The sequence below is a fragment of the Pongo pygmaeus genome, chromosome 2 (genome assembly GCF_028885625.2).
Source record: "Pongo pygmaeus isolate AG05252 chromosome 2, NHGRI_mPonPyg2-v2.0_pri, whole genome shotgun sequence".
Taxonomy (NCBI): Eukaryota; Metazoa; Chordata; class Mammalia; order Primates; family Hominidae; genus Pongo; species Pongo pygmaeus.
Genome location: NC_085930.1, coordinates 48,560,647 through 48,578,898, shown reverse-complemented (window position 1 = coordinate 48,578,898; position 18,252 = coordinate 48,560,647). Strand labels below are relative to the sequence as shown.

Genomic DNA, 18,252 nt, shown 5'->3' with positions numbered 1-18,252 from the left:
TCCCAGGACTCCTAGTTTCCAATCCAGGGTTCATTTTATGACAGCATCTTCCCATTTAGTGCTTATATGGAAATAAGGCAGTAAGTCTAAAGCAAAACAACAATACCAACAGCAGTACGACAACAAAACCCCATTTAGCACGCCTGTTTACATACAAGTGTTTATTCAAATGTGTTGTAACTCTGACAGTGATTTAAAAATGTCTCATCTTATGGGAAGATAAAATCATGAAGGAAATTGCAGACAAATCAGATGCTTTCTCGTACATTCTTTTAAACTCAGAGAATTGCAGTCTTCTATAGGTAGAAAACTTAGGCGATAGTTTTTTAATACAAAAAAAAAAATCAGAAACAAGGAATATAGACCAGGTGCTGAAGGGCAGGGTTTAAATGAATTTACCCACTAACGTTCACTTTACTAATTTTCCTAAATGAGCTTTTTCCTCTACAGAGTCTAAACAGAGTGTCTGGCTCTGTTTTCCCCATGTGTACATAGCCAAGTTGCCATTTTCTGGCAAATGACCTTTGGACAGGAAAGGCCTTCTCTCCTTGAAGGCCCATAACCTGCACAAACACAGCATCATCCAGTTCAGGAGCTTGAGTCTACAATCCTAACACAGTCAAGTGGACATGCAAACACTCTTTCCATCCTCATATGATTGTTTGAATGAGTCATGGAAAATTAGAGTGTCAAATGTGTTTCCCAGCTGATTTCAAGCCTGTGATAGTTTTGTAGGCCCATTCCTGGTCATAAAAATCAAGGGCCCAACTGCCAGAGAGAATAGAAGGCTGATATACCAGTAAGTCTTCAATGCACCAGGATAGACTTTAAACTGTACCCCCACACATAAAAGCTAAATTTACCTGGGTTGTGGTGATAAGGGAACACATAAAATAAAAGAAGGTAGTCACCTAATCCTAGTTTTGTTTGTTTGTTTCTGAATCCTGCAACAGTATCAGACCAAACTTGGGTTGGAAAAGCTTTAGCTGGCTATTATTTTCATCAGAATCCTCAAGGCCATCTCAAACTATAATGACAAGAAGAAGAAAAAGAAAAAATGGTCAAATTATACGTTGAGATTCCTAAGCCCTTCGGTATCATTGCTTCATTTATAAAAAGAAAAAACTACACAAATATTTATAATCTATAATTGTAATACCATGACCTATTGGAGGAGGGATAAAAAAATTCTAGATTCCATTTCCATAAAACCCTGCTAAGTGTCTCATTTTAGTAAACCAAGTCTATGTTTTCATTAATTATCTCTTATTTTTATTTACTTTTTTGGTGATCAACCCCATTCAGCTGATCACATAATTCATTCAAATGGAGCTTTAAGATGGCTCCCTTCCTGCCTCTCTCTAATTAGATTGTCCTTCTTCATTCCTTCCTGAATAGAAATTCTAAGCACCCCGACCCTCATGTAAACTTGTGTGCCTGTCCTTCCTACAGATCCTCCCACTATCACAGAATCCAAGAGCAATGAAGCCACCACAGGACGACAAGCTTCACTCAAATGTGAGGCCTCGGCAGTGCCTGCACCTGACTTTGAGTGGTACCGGGATGACACTAGGTATGTGCCAAACCTACCATCCCCCGTGACTCCGCTGCATGGGCCTGGGGGCACCAGAAGCCCCACAACAAAGCCAAAGCCAAGCCAGTTGTAATTATGTAGAACTATATTCTCACACTCTTCCTTTTTAGTATCTCTTATCAAATTCTTTGGGGCCTGTAGCTCTTAAGCTGAAGCCCAAAAGCAGTGAGGTAAAATATAAAAACTGTTCAATGGGTAGCTTTCACCTGCGTGTCTTTCTTGCCTATAACAGAAACTCAAACCCATTCCCTAGTTTTCTCTGTTGATGGACATTGATTCTGATAATATGGCATTGCACAATTAAAATAGGAATCGGGCATGGAAAAACAAACTCTAGCTATTTCCTTTCTCTGCTTTTCCTCCAGTGTCAGGATGGGGAAAGAATTCTTAAGCTAAAATCTTCACCAGTGATCCTTTCTATTCTTCTGTTTTTGAACTCTTAGGATAAATAGTGCCAATGGCCTTGAGATTAAGAGCACGGAGGGCCAGTCTTCCCTGACGGTGACCAACGTCACTGAGGAGCACTATGGCAACTACACCTGCGTGGCTGCCAACAAGCTGGGGGTCACCAATGCCAGCCTAGTCCTTTTCAGTAAGTATGCCAAAGCAGGGCCCAACTTGATGGAATTAAATTGACTTTTCACATGAAAAACGTGAAAACCATTCCCTTAGCTATTAAAATTTCACTTAAACACACATAAGGATATATACACGGAAACAAAAACACAGGGTTCTCAATCCCTGTGCATAGCAGAGGTTTATAATGGAGCAACTTCTCTCTATAGTCTTTCTTACTTCTGATAACTGCCTTGTTGTTTGTTTTCCTTTTTGTTGTTTTTGGTTTTTTGTTTTTTTCCTGGTTAGTTAAATGAAATAATTTGCAGAAAACATAAGTCTCTTTGGCAGTGGTCCTTTAAGAAGCAGAGGTGATGTAAAAGCCTGGAAATGCATAACAGTGTTTTTTGTTTTTTGTTTTTTTTTGTTTTTTTTTTTTGAAGGCAGTGATAAGAGTGATGGAGGAAGAAATATTCAGTAAGAATAGATAAGGTGCTGAGAGAAGGGAGAGGCTGGAAAAAGAAAGTATATTTTTAACAACACTAGAGGAAGAGTAGAATAAATGATAAAAACATAATGTAAAATCTAAAGGAGGAAAAATGGTTGCAGAAAGCTTTCTGTATGACAGTAAGAGACATTACTTTTCTGATATATTTTTGGAACTGAGATGGAATGGTAGGAAAGAGGAACATTTCTGAAGACAGAGAAGATCCTGAAAGTAGAACAAGGAAAGAACAGTCATTCTAAAGTCACTGATGTTAATAGGAGACCCCACCTTGGAGTCCTGCTCTTTAGCAGCAAGTTAGAGTCAAGTCTGTAACTCCCTGCCTTGTTGGGCAGGTGACTATGAGCACAGAAGCAGATGCCCTCTGAGAAACAGAAGGATGCTAAATGGAGTCACAGGAAAATGATAACACTTGGAATAGAGACACATTTATCAGAATAAGCAAAACAAACCAAAAAGTTAGCCCATGCTGAATCAGAAAGTTCATTTGAACTAAAGGGAAAAGTCCAAAAAAAGTACTATTATTATTTTGGAATAACAAACCACCAAGTTTTTTTTTCTGCACAGATTCTATTGGAAAAACTGGAAATACTATGACCAGAAGAAATGTTTCTATCTTGCTATATTCCATTTAGATGAGCCTTCAAGAAAAAGTATTTTTAGAAAAAAAATCAATTTAAGTGAGAGTTCTCTTGAAATGTAGTGTTAAAGCCATTTTAAAACTCTTTAAGATCCAACTCCATTTATAAAAACAACAACCACAAATGACTCTAACTTCAGCCTTTAGTTTCTCATTCGTAACTCTCATTGACTTCAGTCTGTGACAGTTTGATGAGATACAGTTATACAAATGCTGCCTCCATATGAAGTTTAAAATTAACAACATGTTTACTTGTCTCCAAAGACCAAACATAAGTATTCTTTGCCTCAACTAGAGACATCAATATCCCTAAGACGCTTGAGAATATACTTCTTAAGAACTGTAGTTACCTGATTCATTCCTAACATCAAGGATTCCATAAATGGTGGCGGGAGGCGGGGGGTGCAGGGGGAACCAGCCTCAACTGGGAATTTAAGATTTACCAAATCTAAGTTGACCTGGTTAAGCAGAACAACATGCACTTAAAAACTTAAAAAGAAGGTTGTATAGAGATTAGTAAAGAGAAGATAGAACAATTGGATGAGTTACAGAAAGCAAGCAATTATACATTTGCATTAAAGTATATTTTCTTTCTATTTAACCTAGACTAAGAACTATGCTAATGATATATTTCAAATAATAAATAAAATATCATCTATAGCCTGAGAGAGAGGAAAAAGAAAGAGGTTGGAAGGATGGAATACTTGAGGGAGGAGGGAAAGTGAGCATAGAGTTGGTCAAAGGCAATGAGATACTGCTCATGGTCATGGAAGGTAACATCAAGCCCTACGATACCAATGCCCTATAACAGAAGTCCATTTAAAGGACTTAACCCAGAAAAATTGAGAAATGTCAAGAATCTTACAGAGTTTCTGTTTGTATACTGAGAATCAGGGAATAATCAGACAAGTGTATCCTATCACACTGCCCTTTATGATTTAGTAGAAGTCACCCTCCATTATACATTTGAGGATTGTGTGGTGCAGTGATTAATCATGTACTTCCTGGTGGTCCCACATAGGCACTACCATAGTTGTGTCTTTGGCAGCATGCAGAGGCACCACATGCAACAGTATTTGGTTTAGAATAGATGTCCCACTTTTATGGGAAAGTTAGGAGGTATAATACTTACTGAAAAATAGAATATGAAAGATCATTAAGCTTTGAGGTAAAAAGGAACTATTCAAATTGCAGAATATTGGTGACTCTATTGCACTATTTCTTAGATCCAAGGCCTAAGAACAAACATTTTGGGGGAGAAGCTCTCCTTCTTTTGTAGCAGGAATGACACTCCCTCCACCCATCCACCCATCCACCACCAGTTAGTTTTGGGAGGTCTATTGTTACAACCTGCATAGCTAGAACCTTTTATTTCACAGAGTTCTAAAAGAAAAGAAAGGAAAAGAGAGAGAGGGAGATAAAAGAAAGGAGAGAAGGAAGGAAGGGAGGGAAGGAGGGAAAAAATAACAGTACACGTGTGGGTCAATTGTCTATTACTTACATTCAAATAAATGGGATTAATTGGAAAAAGAAGACACTGTGCAAGTGTCAGCAGAGGTAATTTTCCACAGAACAGAGTCAGGAGGGGAGAAATGCTTGGGGGTAGGCGTCTGTGGCCACGGCCCTGACGGAAGCACTGTGTGGGCAGCGGGGTGCTCTGCTGACCAAGCCAGTCCAGAGAAGAACAGGCAGCTGGTGAGCCTCTGCCAGCCAGCGGCAGCAGCAGGTAGAGACCTAGAGCCAGAGCCCCTGAAGAGTTGGCGATTATTCATCTTCATTGGTGTGTCAGTGCATTTTCAGCCGTATCCACCACAGTGATGAGCTGACTTTCACACAGTGTAAACTTGCGGTCACATGCATACATACACTTCCCCATTCTCTATTCAAATACTGATCTCCAGAGGGGTCAAAATCATGGATTGAGGGTGTAAGAATAACATTGTATTCATAGTAAATTTTTCCTGAGCTGATGGAAGCATTCCTTTCTCATTCTTCTAGTTCTCCACGCATTCAGGCACTGTGTTTGTCAAAGATCTATACTACCTCAGTCGGTATAACCAAGTAATGCCTTGTATATCTTTTTCTTCATCTTTGGGCTAAGCATTACCTTATATTAACGTTTTGAATACATTAATCCAATGGCACAACGTATGGGCAAGGATTCAGCTCCCTAGTCTTTGTCAGACAGGGGGATATGCATGACATAGATGAAAACTTGGACTTCGAGTGATGCCAAGACAAGTTCCACCATCTGCATAAGTAACATAACAGACTGTATTTCCAGACTGATAACTAAAATTCACCCACAAAGGTGATAGATAGGTTTACCTTGTTTTATGCTCTTGTTGAGTTAGATTTAAAATAACGGACATGGAGGAAGAAAGGGTGATGGGTGATAATTTAAATGTTGTCACTTCTTATTAAGTGAGTGCAATGTGCTCTGCAGTATGTACTGGGCTAAATGTTTCACATACATGATCTGATTTTTAAAAATTATATTTTTGTGTCAGAAACGGGTCTTGCTATGTTGCCCAGGCTGGAGTGCAGTGGCTATTCATAGGCATGATTCCACTGCTGATGAGCATAGGAGTTTTGATCTGCTCCATTTCTGACCTGGGCCAGTTCGACCCTCCTTAGGCAACCTGTTGGTCCCCGATTCCTGGGAGGCCACCATATTAAACTTAGTGCAGACACCCAGTCAGCATAGCACACTACAGCCCAGAACTCCTGAGCTAAAGCAATCTTCCCGCTTCAGCCTCCTGAGTAGCTGGGACAACAGGCACGCATCACAACAACCATACTATGTACTTGTGCTTCTCCATTGCATAGAAAAGTTAAGTGACTAGTGCAAGTAAGTAAGGCTGAGCTTGAGATTTAAATTCAGGTAGTCTATTTCAAGAGTCTAGGCCCTAAATCAACACATTATCTGCATTTGTGTATGTGGGCATAAATATTAGGAGATATATCTTGTAAGTTAGGAGGTGAGCAGAATCTATTTTTTTCTCCTTTTTTCACTCAACGAGGCCTTTCCACTGTCTTTATACTGCTCCATCCCTTCCCACCCATGGGCACTGCTTGTGTTGCCTCCCACTTCCATTTTCATTAACTCCAAGTAGCCTGCTACCACCAGGTTAGTTCGATGATTGGCTTCTCTTTGGCATGTTGACGTTCTCAGTGAATATTCCAGCCTAGTAGTCAGCGTTTAGCCTAGTAGTCAGCGTTTGGTCTAGGAGGAGAATAAGGAGGAGAATATTCCCACACATTAAAGAACAATACCACTGATTGATTACCTTCTACTTTAGAGAAATGTGTGGATTATAAAGGTCTTTTGAGGCTTTTGAGTACAAAAGAATAAAAATGCAAAAAAAAAAAAATCTACTCTGGGCTTTGCTGCATCCGTGTGTAGGAGGTGTTTTTAATTTTCTTTTTAAACTTTAAAATATCATTAAGTTGTAAAGCCATAGCTGACTAAATTTCAAGTACTATCTGAGTAATCCAGCACTAGAGGGAGTCTTTATAATGAGGGCCTCCCCATTTTCTTTAAAAAGCATTTTGTTATCGGAAAGGCTTGCTGTTTAAACATACAGCACTTGATGATGCTAGTCAAGACTTGGCAAAGCCTAGGCCAAGCACAGTGGCTCAAGCCTGTAATGAGCTCAGGAGTTCGAGACCAGCCTGGGCAACATGGCAAAAACTCATCTCTACCAAAAATACAAAAAATTACCCAGGTATGGTGGCGTGCACCTGTGGTCCCACCTACTCAGGAGGCTGAAGTGGGAGGATTCCTTGAGCCTCAGAGGCAGAAAGCAGTGAGCCAAGATCAGGCCACTGCACTCTAACCTGGTGAACAGAATGAAGACTTGGCAAAACCAGCTACTTTTAGATGCCACACAATAAAACAGCTTAAGCTGCTATCTACCCACATGTAGTTTGAAGCACTAGATGCAAACTCCTTAAGTGCGCTCTGTGGATACATCTCCCCTCCCCTCGCCCACCCACTTAGCAGGTAAGAAACCAAAGCTGAGAGTTAAGAGACCTTGCTAAGAGCCACAGCATATAGTACTAGGGTCAACCTTATAGTTCTGTTCCCGAAATCTCCCAATCAGCTGCTAAGTGTGTTTTCCTCCTCAAGTAGCAGCTGCCAAAGGAGAAGTGCATAGCACCAAGGGTTCTGCCCTCCCTTAGTTTGAAAATCAAAAGTTGGAAAGTTTCTTTTTCCTTATAAGTGGTATTTACTTCACTTTACACTCTTACAAGATCCTACAAACCCTAGCATGAAGTGTAAAACAGCAGCAGAATAATGCTCAAAGAATAAGAATAAAAACTGGGATGGAGAAGCATCTAAGGAAAGATACGTGAATAGGATGGAATTAAGAGAATGAGAATAACTAATGGGGCGTGATAGGCCTAAGACGATGATAACAGGGTGGAGCTAAGACGGTAATAACAAGCTGAGAAGCAGTTGAAAGGCACTGAAAGGAGGGTGGGTGAGATGGTTTAGCAATATAAATGGTCATATGGAAATAAGGGCAGAGTGCATTTACCCAGCTGTGAACAGCATGATAAGAAAATATTAAGCTGAGTCATTTAAACAGTCTGAATAATAATAGTAATAATAAAAATAAAATTCAGTAGAAAGAGTATAATATGGGACAGTGGTCTCCAACTGCTACATAAATGCTAAAAGCAGTTTAGCTATTTATTTTCAAAGCTGGAAACTTAATACCAAATAACCAGTGGAGGCTTAAACCATTTTTCTGCTTGACACTTTTGTAACTAACACACAATTTTTCACTGGGCTGCTGTTGACCTGCCCCATCTTAATGGACTTAGGAAACTTTCATATTTAAGTGACAACTTCAGCCAAGCTGGAGAAAAGCTGACTCTGCAAGGAGACTGAGTTTTCTCAGTGTCCAGATGTATCCAGTGCCCAAAGTGCAGGTAAAATCTACTCTTTTTAAGCATAAGGCACAAGATGGTAGGCTATCAGATTTGAATATGCACATATGCTTTTCTCATTGTGGTTTTGATTTTTGTTGATTTTCGTTGATTTTCATTTCTCATTGGTCTTTATTTAATCAAGCTGCTAGGAGAAACATAGAAAAGTGTGTGCTAATTATGTTACACTAGCACATAATTTGGGAGTTAGCAAATAATACATCCTATCCCTACTATTCCATTCTATATTTCTGAAAAAGCCCCAGAAGAGAATTTAAGCTTAGGTCTTTCATGAGATAAATGAAGGCCACCTTAAATTCTGAACTCTGTCAGTACATTCTATTTATGGTCAGTAGCTTATGTGTGGGACTGTCAGATACTTTTAAGCTAAGACCTCAGTGTTCAAAAGAAAAGTACTACTTATTATATTCAACAGGATGTATCACCAAGCAAATTTGATTGATTGATCAAATTTCGGGTGAGAATGTATTATAAAAAGAGGGGGAATTAAGGAATAGACTAAAAATAAAATTATAACATGCTAAGAATTTATTACCTTGACATTACTCCTATACTGGTATCAGTAATGTAAAGTAAAAACCTGAGGGAAAAGTTGAGCTAGTATTGTCCACAGTAAATTTTTCAAATGCTTGGCTAAAGCTGATGTGAACTATACGGCTTAGAGAGAGGAAAGAATTCTGTAGCTGACACACGTGCATCTGTCATGAGCTAAAGAGACGAGAACCAAGACCAAGATGTATCACCTGAATTTGATCACGATTATAAACACCCTCAACTTCAATTCTCTAAAAGATCTAAAATCTTGGTGGTGGGTTTTTTCCAGTAGGACTCTGTATGTAGGGTTATCACAATCTGATGTTGTCCTCCTATACTAGCTAAACTTTTTAAAGGCTCTGCATTTTTAATTTTGTTAATAAATTTCTTTGATAGTATAATGTTAATAGGAAGTACAGACAAATGTTTTATGAGAGATATGATCCTGTAAGCATGGAAATTCATCTGTTGTATAATTGTTTGAATAACTAAACATGAGAAAGATACATATATATATAATATTTAAAATCTCCATGATGATTACTATTTTTTCCCCTTTAGAACGTGTTTTACCCACAATCCCCCACCCCATTCAAGGTCAGTATGATTTTTATCACTGTAGCTCTCTTCCTGGGTCATTCTCCATCATCTTTAACATGCAAAACACACAATGGGGGGAAAACACATTCAAAAAATTCACATACAATATAAATCATTTTTTTCCCTTAAACCTTTTTTAAAAAGCCAATTAGTTGCTTCCAACACTAGTTGAATAGGCATGGAACAAGACTATTATCTGACTCATCTTCAAATTGCTCAGCAGCTGTGAAGGCAATACTAAACTCAGCAAGCAATTTTTTTCTACAGTCAATATCTATTACAAGGAACTAGGAACTCACATATTTGGGACACAGCCAGTTAAATTCTCTAGCCACAAAAATACCAATTCTCTGACTGACTACCCTCACGGTTGGAAGTTTATACAATCTGAATCTGAAGTCAATGGTATTACTTGTAAAAATTAATGTATATACTGCTAAAGGTTAATCAACTCAACCAGATTATAACAAAGATGTTATTTTTTCTTAAAATCTTGGCCAATTCATGGGTTTTTTTCTTTCCTTTTAAATATACTTGTCTTAGGAAACACAAATGAAAAAAGCAAGATAATCATTCAGAATTCCTTTTCATAAACTTTCTATGCACTCAAATTAAATTTTGCCTCCTACATCATATTTAGATGTAAGGTGCAGCCACAACATTCTAGCTTAAGGCTATTTAAAGGAAAATTGGCAAATAAAATTAAAACAATATAAAAAATCTGAAATGAAACCAACCTACCATTGAAATTAAATTCCAGAAAAGTGATTTGCAAATAGCACTCAAAGACCTGAGAAAAAAACGGAAACTAGGCCATGCGGGGCCTAGCGTGGAAAAAATAAATCCAATTAAGCAAGATTATCATACTCACTATAAAGGCAGTGTGCTCAGAATTAAAGGTAGAAAGCTGCTGTTTTATAAGTTTGAAGATGAATCATGTTTCATTAACATGTGTCCAAACTATAAATTCTTGCAAACTTGTGTGTAGATATTCAGTGTCAATAATGCAATGTTTTGCATGTATATGCATTCACATATGCAAATGTATTTTAATTATTTTTGAACTAAGGATTGCAAGGTTTCAAGGATCAACTAGACAGTTTAATAAGAGTTATTATTAAATTTTAAAAAGAGGACAAGCTATTTTTAGTATGAAAGCTTAGAAGAACTCTGTTGAATAAAAAAAAATACTTTCCTAAAACAATGAAATCTGTTTCTAATCCCAGCCACTAAAAATAAGACTGTTAAAATGTGCTGTTTTTTAGACTTGACATGATACTTACTGTTCATGGAAAATATCCCATTTTGAATTCCTGACATGCCACAATTATTTTAACACATTTATGTTCTGGTGTTGCTGCAGAGATTACATCACTTTATCATGTTGCCGTCTTGCAAATATATTGATATGAAAACACACACATATGCATTTGTACCATTGGATAGCATTTTCAAAGAGGTCATGCCCCATCCGAGATGAGCTTTGTACATTATCACTGTGACTCAAGGTATCCTTTGTGAGAGCAGTTCTGCAGCCACCAACTCAAATATTTATCTGATCACGCATTATGATATATGTAACTTTCAACAAAGTGAAGCCAGACACCATTCACAAAAGACAGCTGTCAGATACTGAAAAACAGTCTGGACTAGGGATGGAACACGAGGGATTTTGTTGAACTTCATATTTCCCACAAACTGAACTGTTGATTGGAGAATGACCCTAGTTTGATTTTACATTGTAGGTAGACTGTAGTTAGCTTTCTTAGATCCAATAGTTTTTAGAGAATATAGTTTATCTTATACTAATACTTTGGTCTTCTGCTAGTGGAAATTGAAAAGCTGTTCATTAAGACTTGGGATGGCTGGCGTGAGAGTTTGCTATACAAAGATAGTCCCCTCCTAAGTTTTCTGTTCTTTACAAGGACTTTAACTTCTTAGGGATTGAATCACTTTTCTTCTCCTCTTTCCAATTGAGGTTAACCCAAGCGAAATGCAGCTTCCCATTGAAAGAAATACTAACAATAGGATGCTTAAGCCTTTTTATGGTGCCAGTTAAGTACCCAAATATCTATGAGAAGCATGCCTCACTGTGGTCATAGCTATAATGCAAGGTATCTTCATTTAATTGAATATCATATATTGTCACCATCTTTATGAACTCTTAAATTTCATTCCTAAAATATCAATTGTCTCTTAGAGATTGGTTGATGTAAAATGGCCTAAAAATTTTAAGGCAATTAATTTTGTTAAGGTGTTTTGAAAGTGGGTGTTTCAAAAGTTACAAAGATTTTTTCTGCCTTCCCATTATGAAAAGGAAAACCTTCTTTCCTAATTTCCAACCTCACAAAGATATATGTTTCATTTCAGCTGCTTTATTGTTAATATCTCTCATTGGAGGATCTTCCCTCCTATCCCCACTCTGCATGGCTCATCAAGATGGCTGGGGATGCACAGCAGAGTCGTAGCAGGAATGCAGTCCTAAACCCCTTCAAGCTGTGATTAAACAAAAACAAGCCTCAATAAATTAAATGCATTTCCCTTGGGTTTCCTTCATCATGTTGCTTGATTTTCTGCAGTGATAATAATAATACTGGAATTCCACCAACGGGTAATTTATATTGGCTGTGTCCAATCAGAAATTTTCAAATGTCCTTCCCCCATCTGCCAAAAACAAAACAAAATATAAAACCAGCTTGCTTCCCTGCTCCTTAGTTTAAAAGATACAAATAAAATAGTGTTTTATCCTTGATCTGTTTCTGATAGGTGTTTTCTTCCATTAATTTTAATTTAGCTTTATTTATTCTGAAGTGAGTCCGGAATTGCATAAATTTGCATAAATACCTCCTACTATATTGCTGCAGAAAATCCACTGAACTGCAAAATGAGGAAAGAGTCAGCTCTCAATGTCTGGGGGAACTTTTCTCACTTTGTGAGGCTGACATTGTTTCCTGAGGTTTCTGGGTACTGAGCAATGATAACATTTCTCCCCATCACTTTACTTGTGCCTAGCTCTTCTTCATAATGCAAGTGCACCCAGAGACATTCTCATATTGAGGACCATAGGTTCAGAATGAAGTGTTGAAACCAGTGTCAGAAAATTAAAAAGAAGTGAAACAAGGGGCAAAGACAAGGGCAAACAACCGTTTTGTTTATGTAACTCCCAAGCGAAAAATTCCCTTGAGCGTGGGGCTCTCTGGACTCAATCAGCCTATCCCTTTCTGATCACTGCCACTTTGAAACAAAACAAAACAAATCCTGGAATGTGTCTCACTTGTTTGCCTCCCATCTGATTATTTATCCCAAGTGAACAGCCTTTCCATTCACTAACCCCGTGTGGCAAGTGGGTTTGGGAAATGTTGAGATTATCTTCCAGGTTCAGGCATGGCACCAGGTTTGTTCACAGCTGCTTGCCATTCCATCCCTGTTTTTCCATTGATAAAATGCATTGCACATGGCTGGGTTTGCGTGATTAATACAGCTGTCCAGAGCTTTTTCAGAAAACAAAACAAATCCCCACTCCCAAAATTAAAGTTTAGAAAGAAATTAAAATCCAAACCACAAACAAGCGAGGCTTGCAGAAATCTGAAGTCGTCCTGGCATGTTTTCTCCCTAAGGGAGACTGATGTTCCTACAGGCAGGTCTGGCATCAGAACAGCCATATCCTATCTACAGTTAGAGGAGTGGGCATACGCCCTCACCTGGCATTCCCACTAATACGTTCTTGAAATCAAATTCCGAAAGGATGAGAGGTAAAATGGGAGAAAAATTTTGAACATATCCCATGCTGTGAAGATCACCGAATAATTTCCAGTTTCATTTATTTTCTGTAGAATACCATCCTTAGTATTAAAAAGAAAAAGCTTATTTTCAGCTCCTTAATACAACAGTATTTTGCTTTGTTTAATAATGGTAATAATATTAATAATAACAACAGCTAACATACATAATGGCCTTCTCATGTACCATTAGAGTTTTAAGGGCTTTTGGCTGTATTAACTCAACTCCCAAAACCCTAAGAAAGAAACGTGCACCTTTCTCCCACACTTTTTAATGATCAAAGGACACCTACATTTCAACCTACCCCTTATTGCACCCAGGCACGTATACAAATCTATAGTATATTAATAATCACCCTTGTGTATACGTTCATGTTCATTAGATATGCATCTTCCCAATGAATTTTAAATGTTCATCTAATTTGTTTTATGTATTACAATGCTTATAACACTCAGTTACTTTAACGTCTGTACATTTTTACAGAATCTATTTTCAAATATGCTTAGCACAGTGAGATGTATGCCCAACTCACACAGATTTATATGAAAGCATTCATTTTTTAAAAACATGAGCAGAGCTATCTGGCATCGGCACATCTAATTTCACACACTTATTCAGGCTGATTTACATATACACCTCTATTAATCATGGATAATTACTAGCATTGTTCCTGTAATTCAGTTTTTCCAACTGTGAAATGGGAAAGAAATTGTATTTTTCATGCCTACAAGCTCAAAGTGGTATTTTAAATAATATACAAAAGAGAGCTTCAAGTTCCTAGAAAGAAGGCATATTGAATTTAAAATAATCATATTCAGATACACATGTATCTTATAATTTTTAAAAGCACTGATATTTGCAGGTATACTCGTATCACGTTGCATGGACATCAGCTAGATATAAGTTCAATGTATTCTTATTATATTTTGATGTATTATGGATTCTAAAGATTTCTGAAATCCCCACACTGCTAAAGTTTTAATGTAGAAGCATCCTAAGGCCAAATAAAAAATATTTTTCATTATTTTCATACCAATATCATAATATTACATTTAAGAAGAGCTGCAAAATTGCACAGTTCCTGGTTGTGTGGCACACACATATACACTCACACACTTTCAGCAGATGCCCTTCATACACACTACCATATGACTGCCAACCCATCAGCCTAAAGGACCAGCCCTTTTTGCGGTCAAGAGTATGAAGTACGTCCTAGGAAGGATTTCCCTTTTCAAATATGTCTCTGCTTCCCACTGGTTAGCAGAAACAAGGACTTTGTTTCTACGAATAGAATTTAGGCAGACATGTCAGCACCAATTTACAACAAAATGATTGGCTCTGATTAATACACATGAAAATTATTGAGTTTACCATCATACCTAATTCCCTGGCTCCTTTATGGGAACAATAGTCTGATTTCCTTCTGATTTTCTTTAGTGGTTAGAGACTCAAGTGGGATAATTGTACCAATATTTCATGTGGAATCAATGGTTCACTCATCAGTCCAATGATTTTGACACAGTGTAATAGGTGAGGTTTTCTCCCCATTTCTATGTCTTATCTCCCCCACCTCTTTACTCTTCCTTCTACTTTGTTTCCTAAACTGCTGTTCTCTCCCCTGCTAAAAGTTGCTAGCAAGAATAAATCCAAAATTTATTCACACCATTATTTAAATGTTCAACAAGGGCTTGGAAGTGTTATTTCTCTCAAAATTTACGTTTAGCTTCAAGCTAAATTACTAAAAATCCTACAGAGTCAATTTAAAGACAGGAGAATGTTTAGTCCTAGAACTCCTTTCTAATGCCTCTTCCTGCTTTTTTGAGTCTGGATCTGCCTGCACCAGTCAGCCTTTCCTGGTGATCTCCCTGTCCTTAATGCCTTGCTGTGCTATTTAGATGTCTAGAGCCAGCAGGGATTTGAAAATTAATATTTTTTAAAAAAAAAATCCAAGCTTCCACTAAATTTTAATTTGATAGAAATATTGCTCTTCTATGAGCTTTATAGAAAAAAAAAATTTCAAAGTAACAGTTACATTTGGGGATTAGGTTTAAGTAATTGGCAGTCTTGTCTTTTTAATTAAAAGGAATAAAGCTGCCTAAGAGGAGCTCAATGAGATTTTGCGCAGAAAATGTTGGCATGCTGCCCCAAAGGGTGAGAAGACCAGGATCTTGATGGACAGAAAACTGACACAGGCTCCTCTGGTCTTTAGAGTGCACGGCGGCACTGCTTGCTCTCGAGTCTGCTTCATGTGCCAGTTAACATGGGCATAGCAGTCGACTGTGAGAAACATTGTTGTGTGTAGACAGGAAGGAAGTCCTTCCTTTGGGAACTTAGTTCTGGGTTCAGAGACTGTATGGAGCCAGAGTCCTTTTTAAAAAGTGGTAGTGCATAGAGGAAACAAATAAACAAAAACAAAAACAAAAAAAAAACAGCAAAAAAAACTCTCCCAAGTATTAAATCATCAAGATAGTCCCAGCCTCTGACAAATGTCTTATCATAACCCAAAAAGTATGAACCTTAATTTTAACCTGTTCCTTGGCTCCTTTCTCTACATTTTCCACCATATTTACCAGGCATTACATATGCATGTTCTCTTTGACATCTTTCAGACAAAACCAAAGAAAAGGTTTTGATAGTATTGACATTCACTTCTAAACACTGGCTACTAGCCATGCAAGCACCACCAAGCCCTTATCCCACCTATCTGGAGAAAACATGGACTTCTGAACAGGCAAGATATAAATTAAGCTTAGTAACAATTTCCCTTATACAGTCATTCCAGCCTCATGATATTCTTTCATCATCACAAGTTATTTGTAGGTATTAAACTAAACAAGCACCTTGATGGGGAAAAAATCAGTATAAGAGATCCCACCTTACACCTCCCCTTGTATACTGCTGTGAAGAAACACACCTGCCAAGTAAGAACACAGCACGGCATAATGAGTTTGCAATTCCAATTTAAGGTGTTCCTATGTACTGAGATGTATGATGGGAGTAGGCAGACTACTCACTAGGACTCCATGGAGAATGTCAGCTTATATCCACCACAGATCAGTGGGGGAGAGACCTTACAAGTCATTAATCATGCTTCCTAATTGGACTCTGGGGAGCCAAGCACTGCCATAGTTTACTCTATAGTTTCGCTTATCACTGTGCTGATTGTAAAAGAAAATGCTCCCCACATCTCTGTAACACATATGTATGATTAGCACCCAGACATTACTACTAACATAGTCTCTTTGCTATCAGTCACAGCTAATAGTTCATTCTACTTTTTATCTGCCCCATACTCGCAATAAAGATTCTCACTTAAGCACCCACCTTCTAAACCTCGGAATCTCAGTATGACCTTTTTAACTGCCTAAAAAGCCTAAAAAAACATTTGGGGGCAATAGTAGCATCCTGTAGAAAAAAAAAAGCAGTAGAAGGTAACTGTGCCTTGGCCAAGTGTCCATTCTGTTTACCATCCCATGCTCTTTAGTTCACACAGCAGCAAGCATTCCCAGCCATGTTTTATGTTGGAAATTTGCTTGGCCATTCTACAGTGGTCTTTCAACTATACCTGTGGGTTTTGTATGAGTTGGAAGCTGGGGATGTTTGGAGAGCAGAAATAGCTAGAAACAAAACAAAGCAAACAAAATGAAACCAAGCAGTAACTTGCACTTCTCTGTTGAATTGCAAGCTAGAGTAACTTGGGAAATTTGTTTTATTTTTCTCCCTTGAAGTTCCAGAACACAGGTAAGTTTATCGCTGACAGCTGTTAAGTGCAGCAGCACTAAAAAAAAAACAACAACAACAAACAGACGGAATGATCCCATTAATTGGAGGCTGGTCTTCCGTTGGGGGATCAACCTTCCCATTCTAACTCGTAAATAGTATGATTTTTTTGTTCTGTATTCAGATGTACTCTCCACTTGCTCTTGCCTTTGCTTTGTAGAGTTTCTTTTAGAGGTCACGTTTTCTTTTCATTATGATTTCTAATCATTAGGAACACAAGAAAGAGGTTTCATTCTTGATAGGCAGTTAAAACCCATTTTTTGGCACAGGTTAAGTTAATTTGACATGCACAATATCTTGATGACACCATTCATTTACTCAAAGAAATATCTTAGTATTTGCTCTGAGCTGGGTTTTGGGGATGACAAAGGAGAATGAAGCAGGTACAGCCTCTGCACTAAGACAGTTTACAGACCGAATGGAGAAGTACTTAATGAACTAAGCAACCACAGTAAACTTTAAGTCCATGTAAAGATAACTGTGAGGTGTTTGGGGAGAACAAACCAGGGCACATTAGCTAGTCTGGGCTGATGGGGGAAGACTTCCAGGTGAAAGTGAAGTTTAAAAGACAGAAAGAGGCCAGGCGCAGTGGCTCATGCCTGTAATCCCAGCACTTTGGGAGGCTGAATCACAAGTTCAGGAGATCGAGACCATCCTGGCTAACACGGCGAAACCCTGTCTCTACTAAAAAATACAAAAAATTAGCCGGGCGTGGTGGCGGGTGCCCGTAGTCCCAGCTACTCAGGAGGCTGAGGCAAGAGAATGGTGTGAACCCAGGAGGCGGAGCTTGCAGTGAGCCGAGACTGCACCACTGCACTCCAGCCTGGGCGACAGATGGAGACTCTGTCTCAAATAAAAAAAAAGAAAAGAAAAGAAAAAAGACAGAGAAGAAGCAGGGGTAAGAGAAGGACAACCCAGTACCTGCAAAGGTCTAGAATCCAGAAAGAACTTAACTCACAGGGATCCACTATAAAGCCTAATAAATTTTTTAAATCTAGAAAAATAATATTTTTTACCTAATAGTTTATCCTCTCTTGCATCTGGCCTGTTTACAAAAAGAAATAAACGTAATAAACCAGTGGAATTAAAGGTGAGGAATTTCTATAATTTACAACAATGTATGTACATTTCAGAATAGCTAGAATACTTCAAATATTTCTATATTTCTAGCATAAAGAAAATATAGATATTTAATGTGATGGATATCCCAATTACCCTGATTTGATGTTTATACCTTATACGAATATATCAAGTTTAAAAAATAAAGATAATTTCTAGAAAAATAAAAATAAAGGTTAGAGATTG

General features: G+C 37.9%; 1 protein-coding gene across 2 annotated transcripts in view; it reads left to right on the top strand.

Moving 5' to 3' along the window:
• Nucleotides 1–18,252, top strand: part of LSAMP (limbic system associated membrane protein) — a 651,156-nt gene that overhangs the window by 609,596 nt on the left and 23,308 nt on the right. The window contains exons 5-7 of one of the 2 annotated variants that reach the window (XM_054481230.2): nt 1,453–1,573; nt 2,038–2,186; nt 9,349–9,384. In XM_054481230.2, the coding sequence (XP_054337205.1) occupies nt 1,453–1,573; nt 2,038–2,186; nt 9,349–9,384 (306 nt within the window). The remainder of the gene's footprint in view (nt 1–1,452; nt 1,574–2,037; nt 2,187–9,348; nt 9,385–18,252) is intronic. The other variant, XM_054481231.2, reaches the window with a different exon arrangement.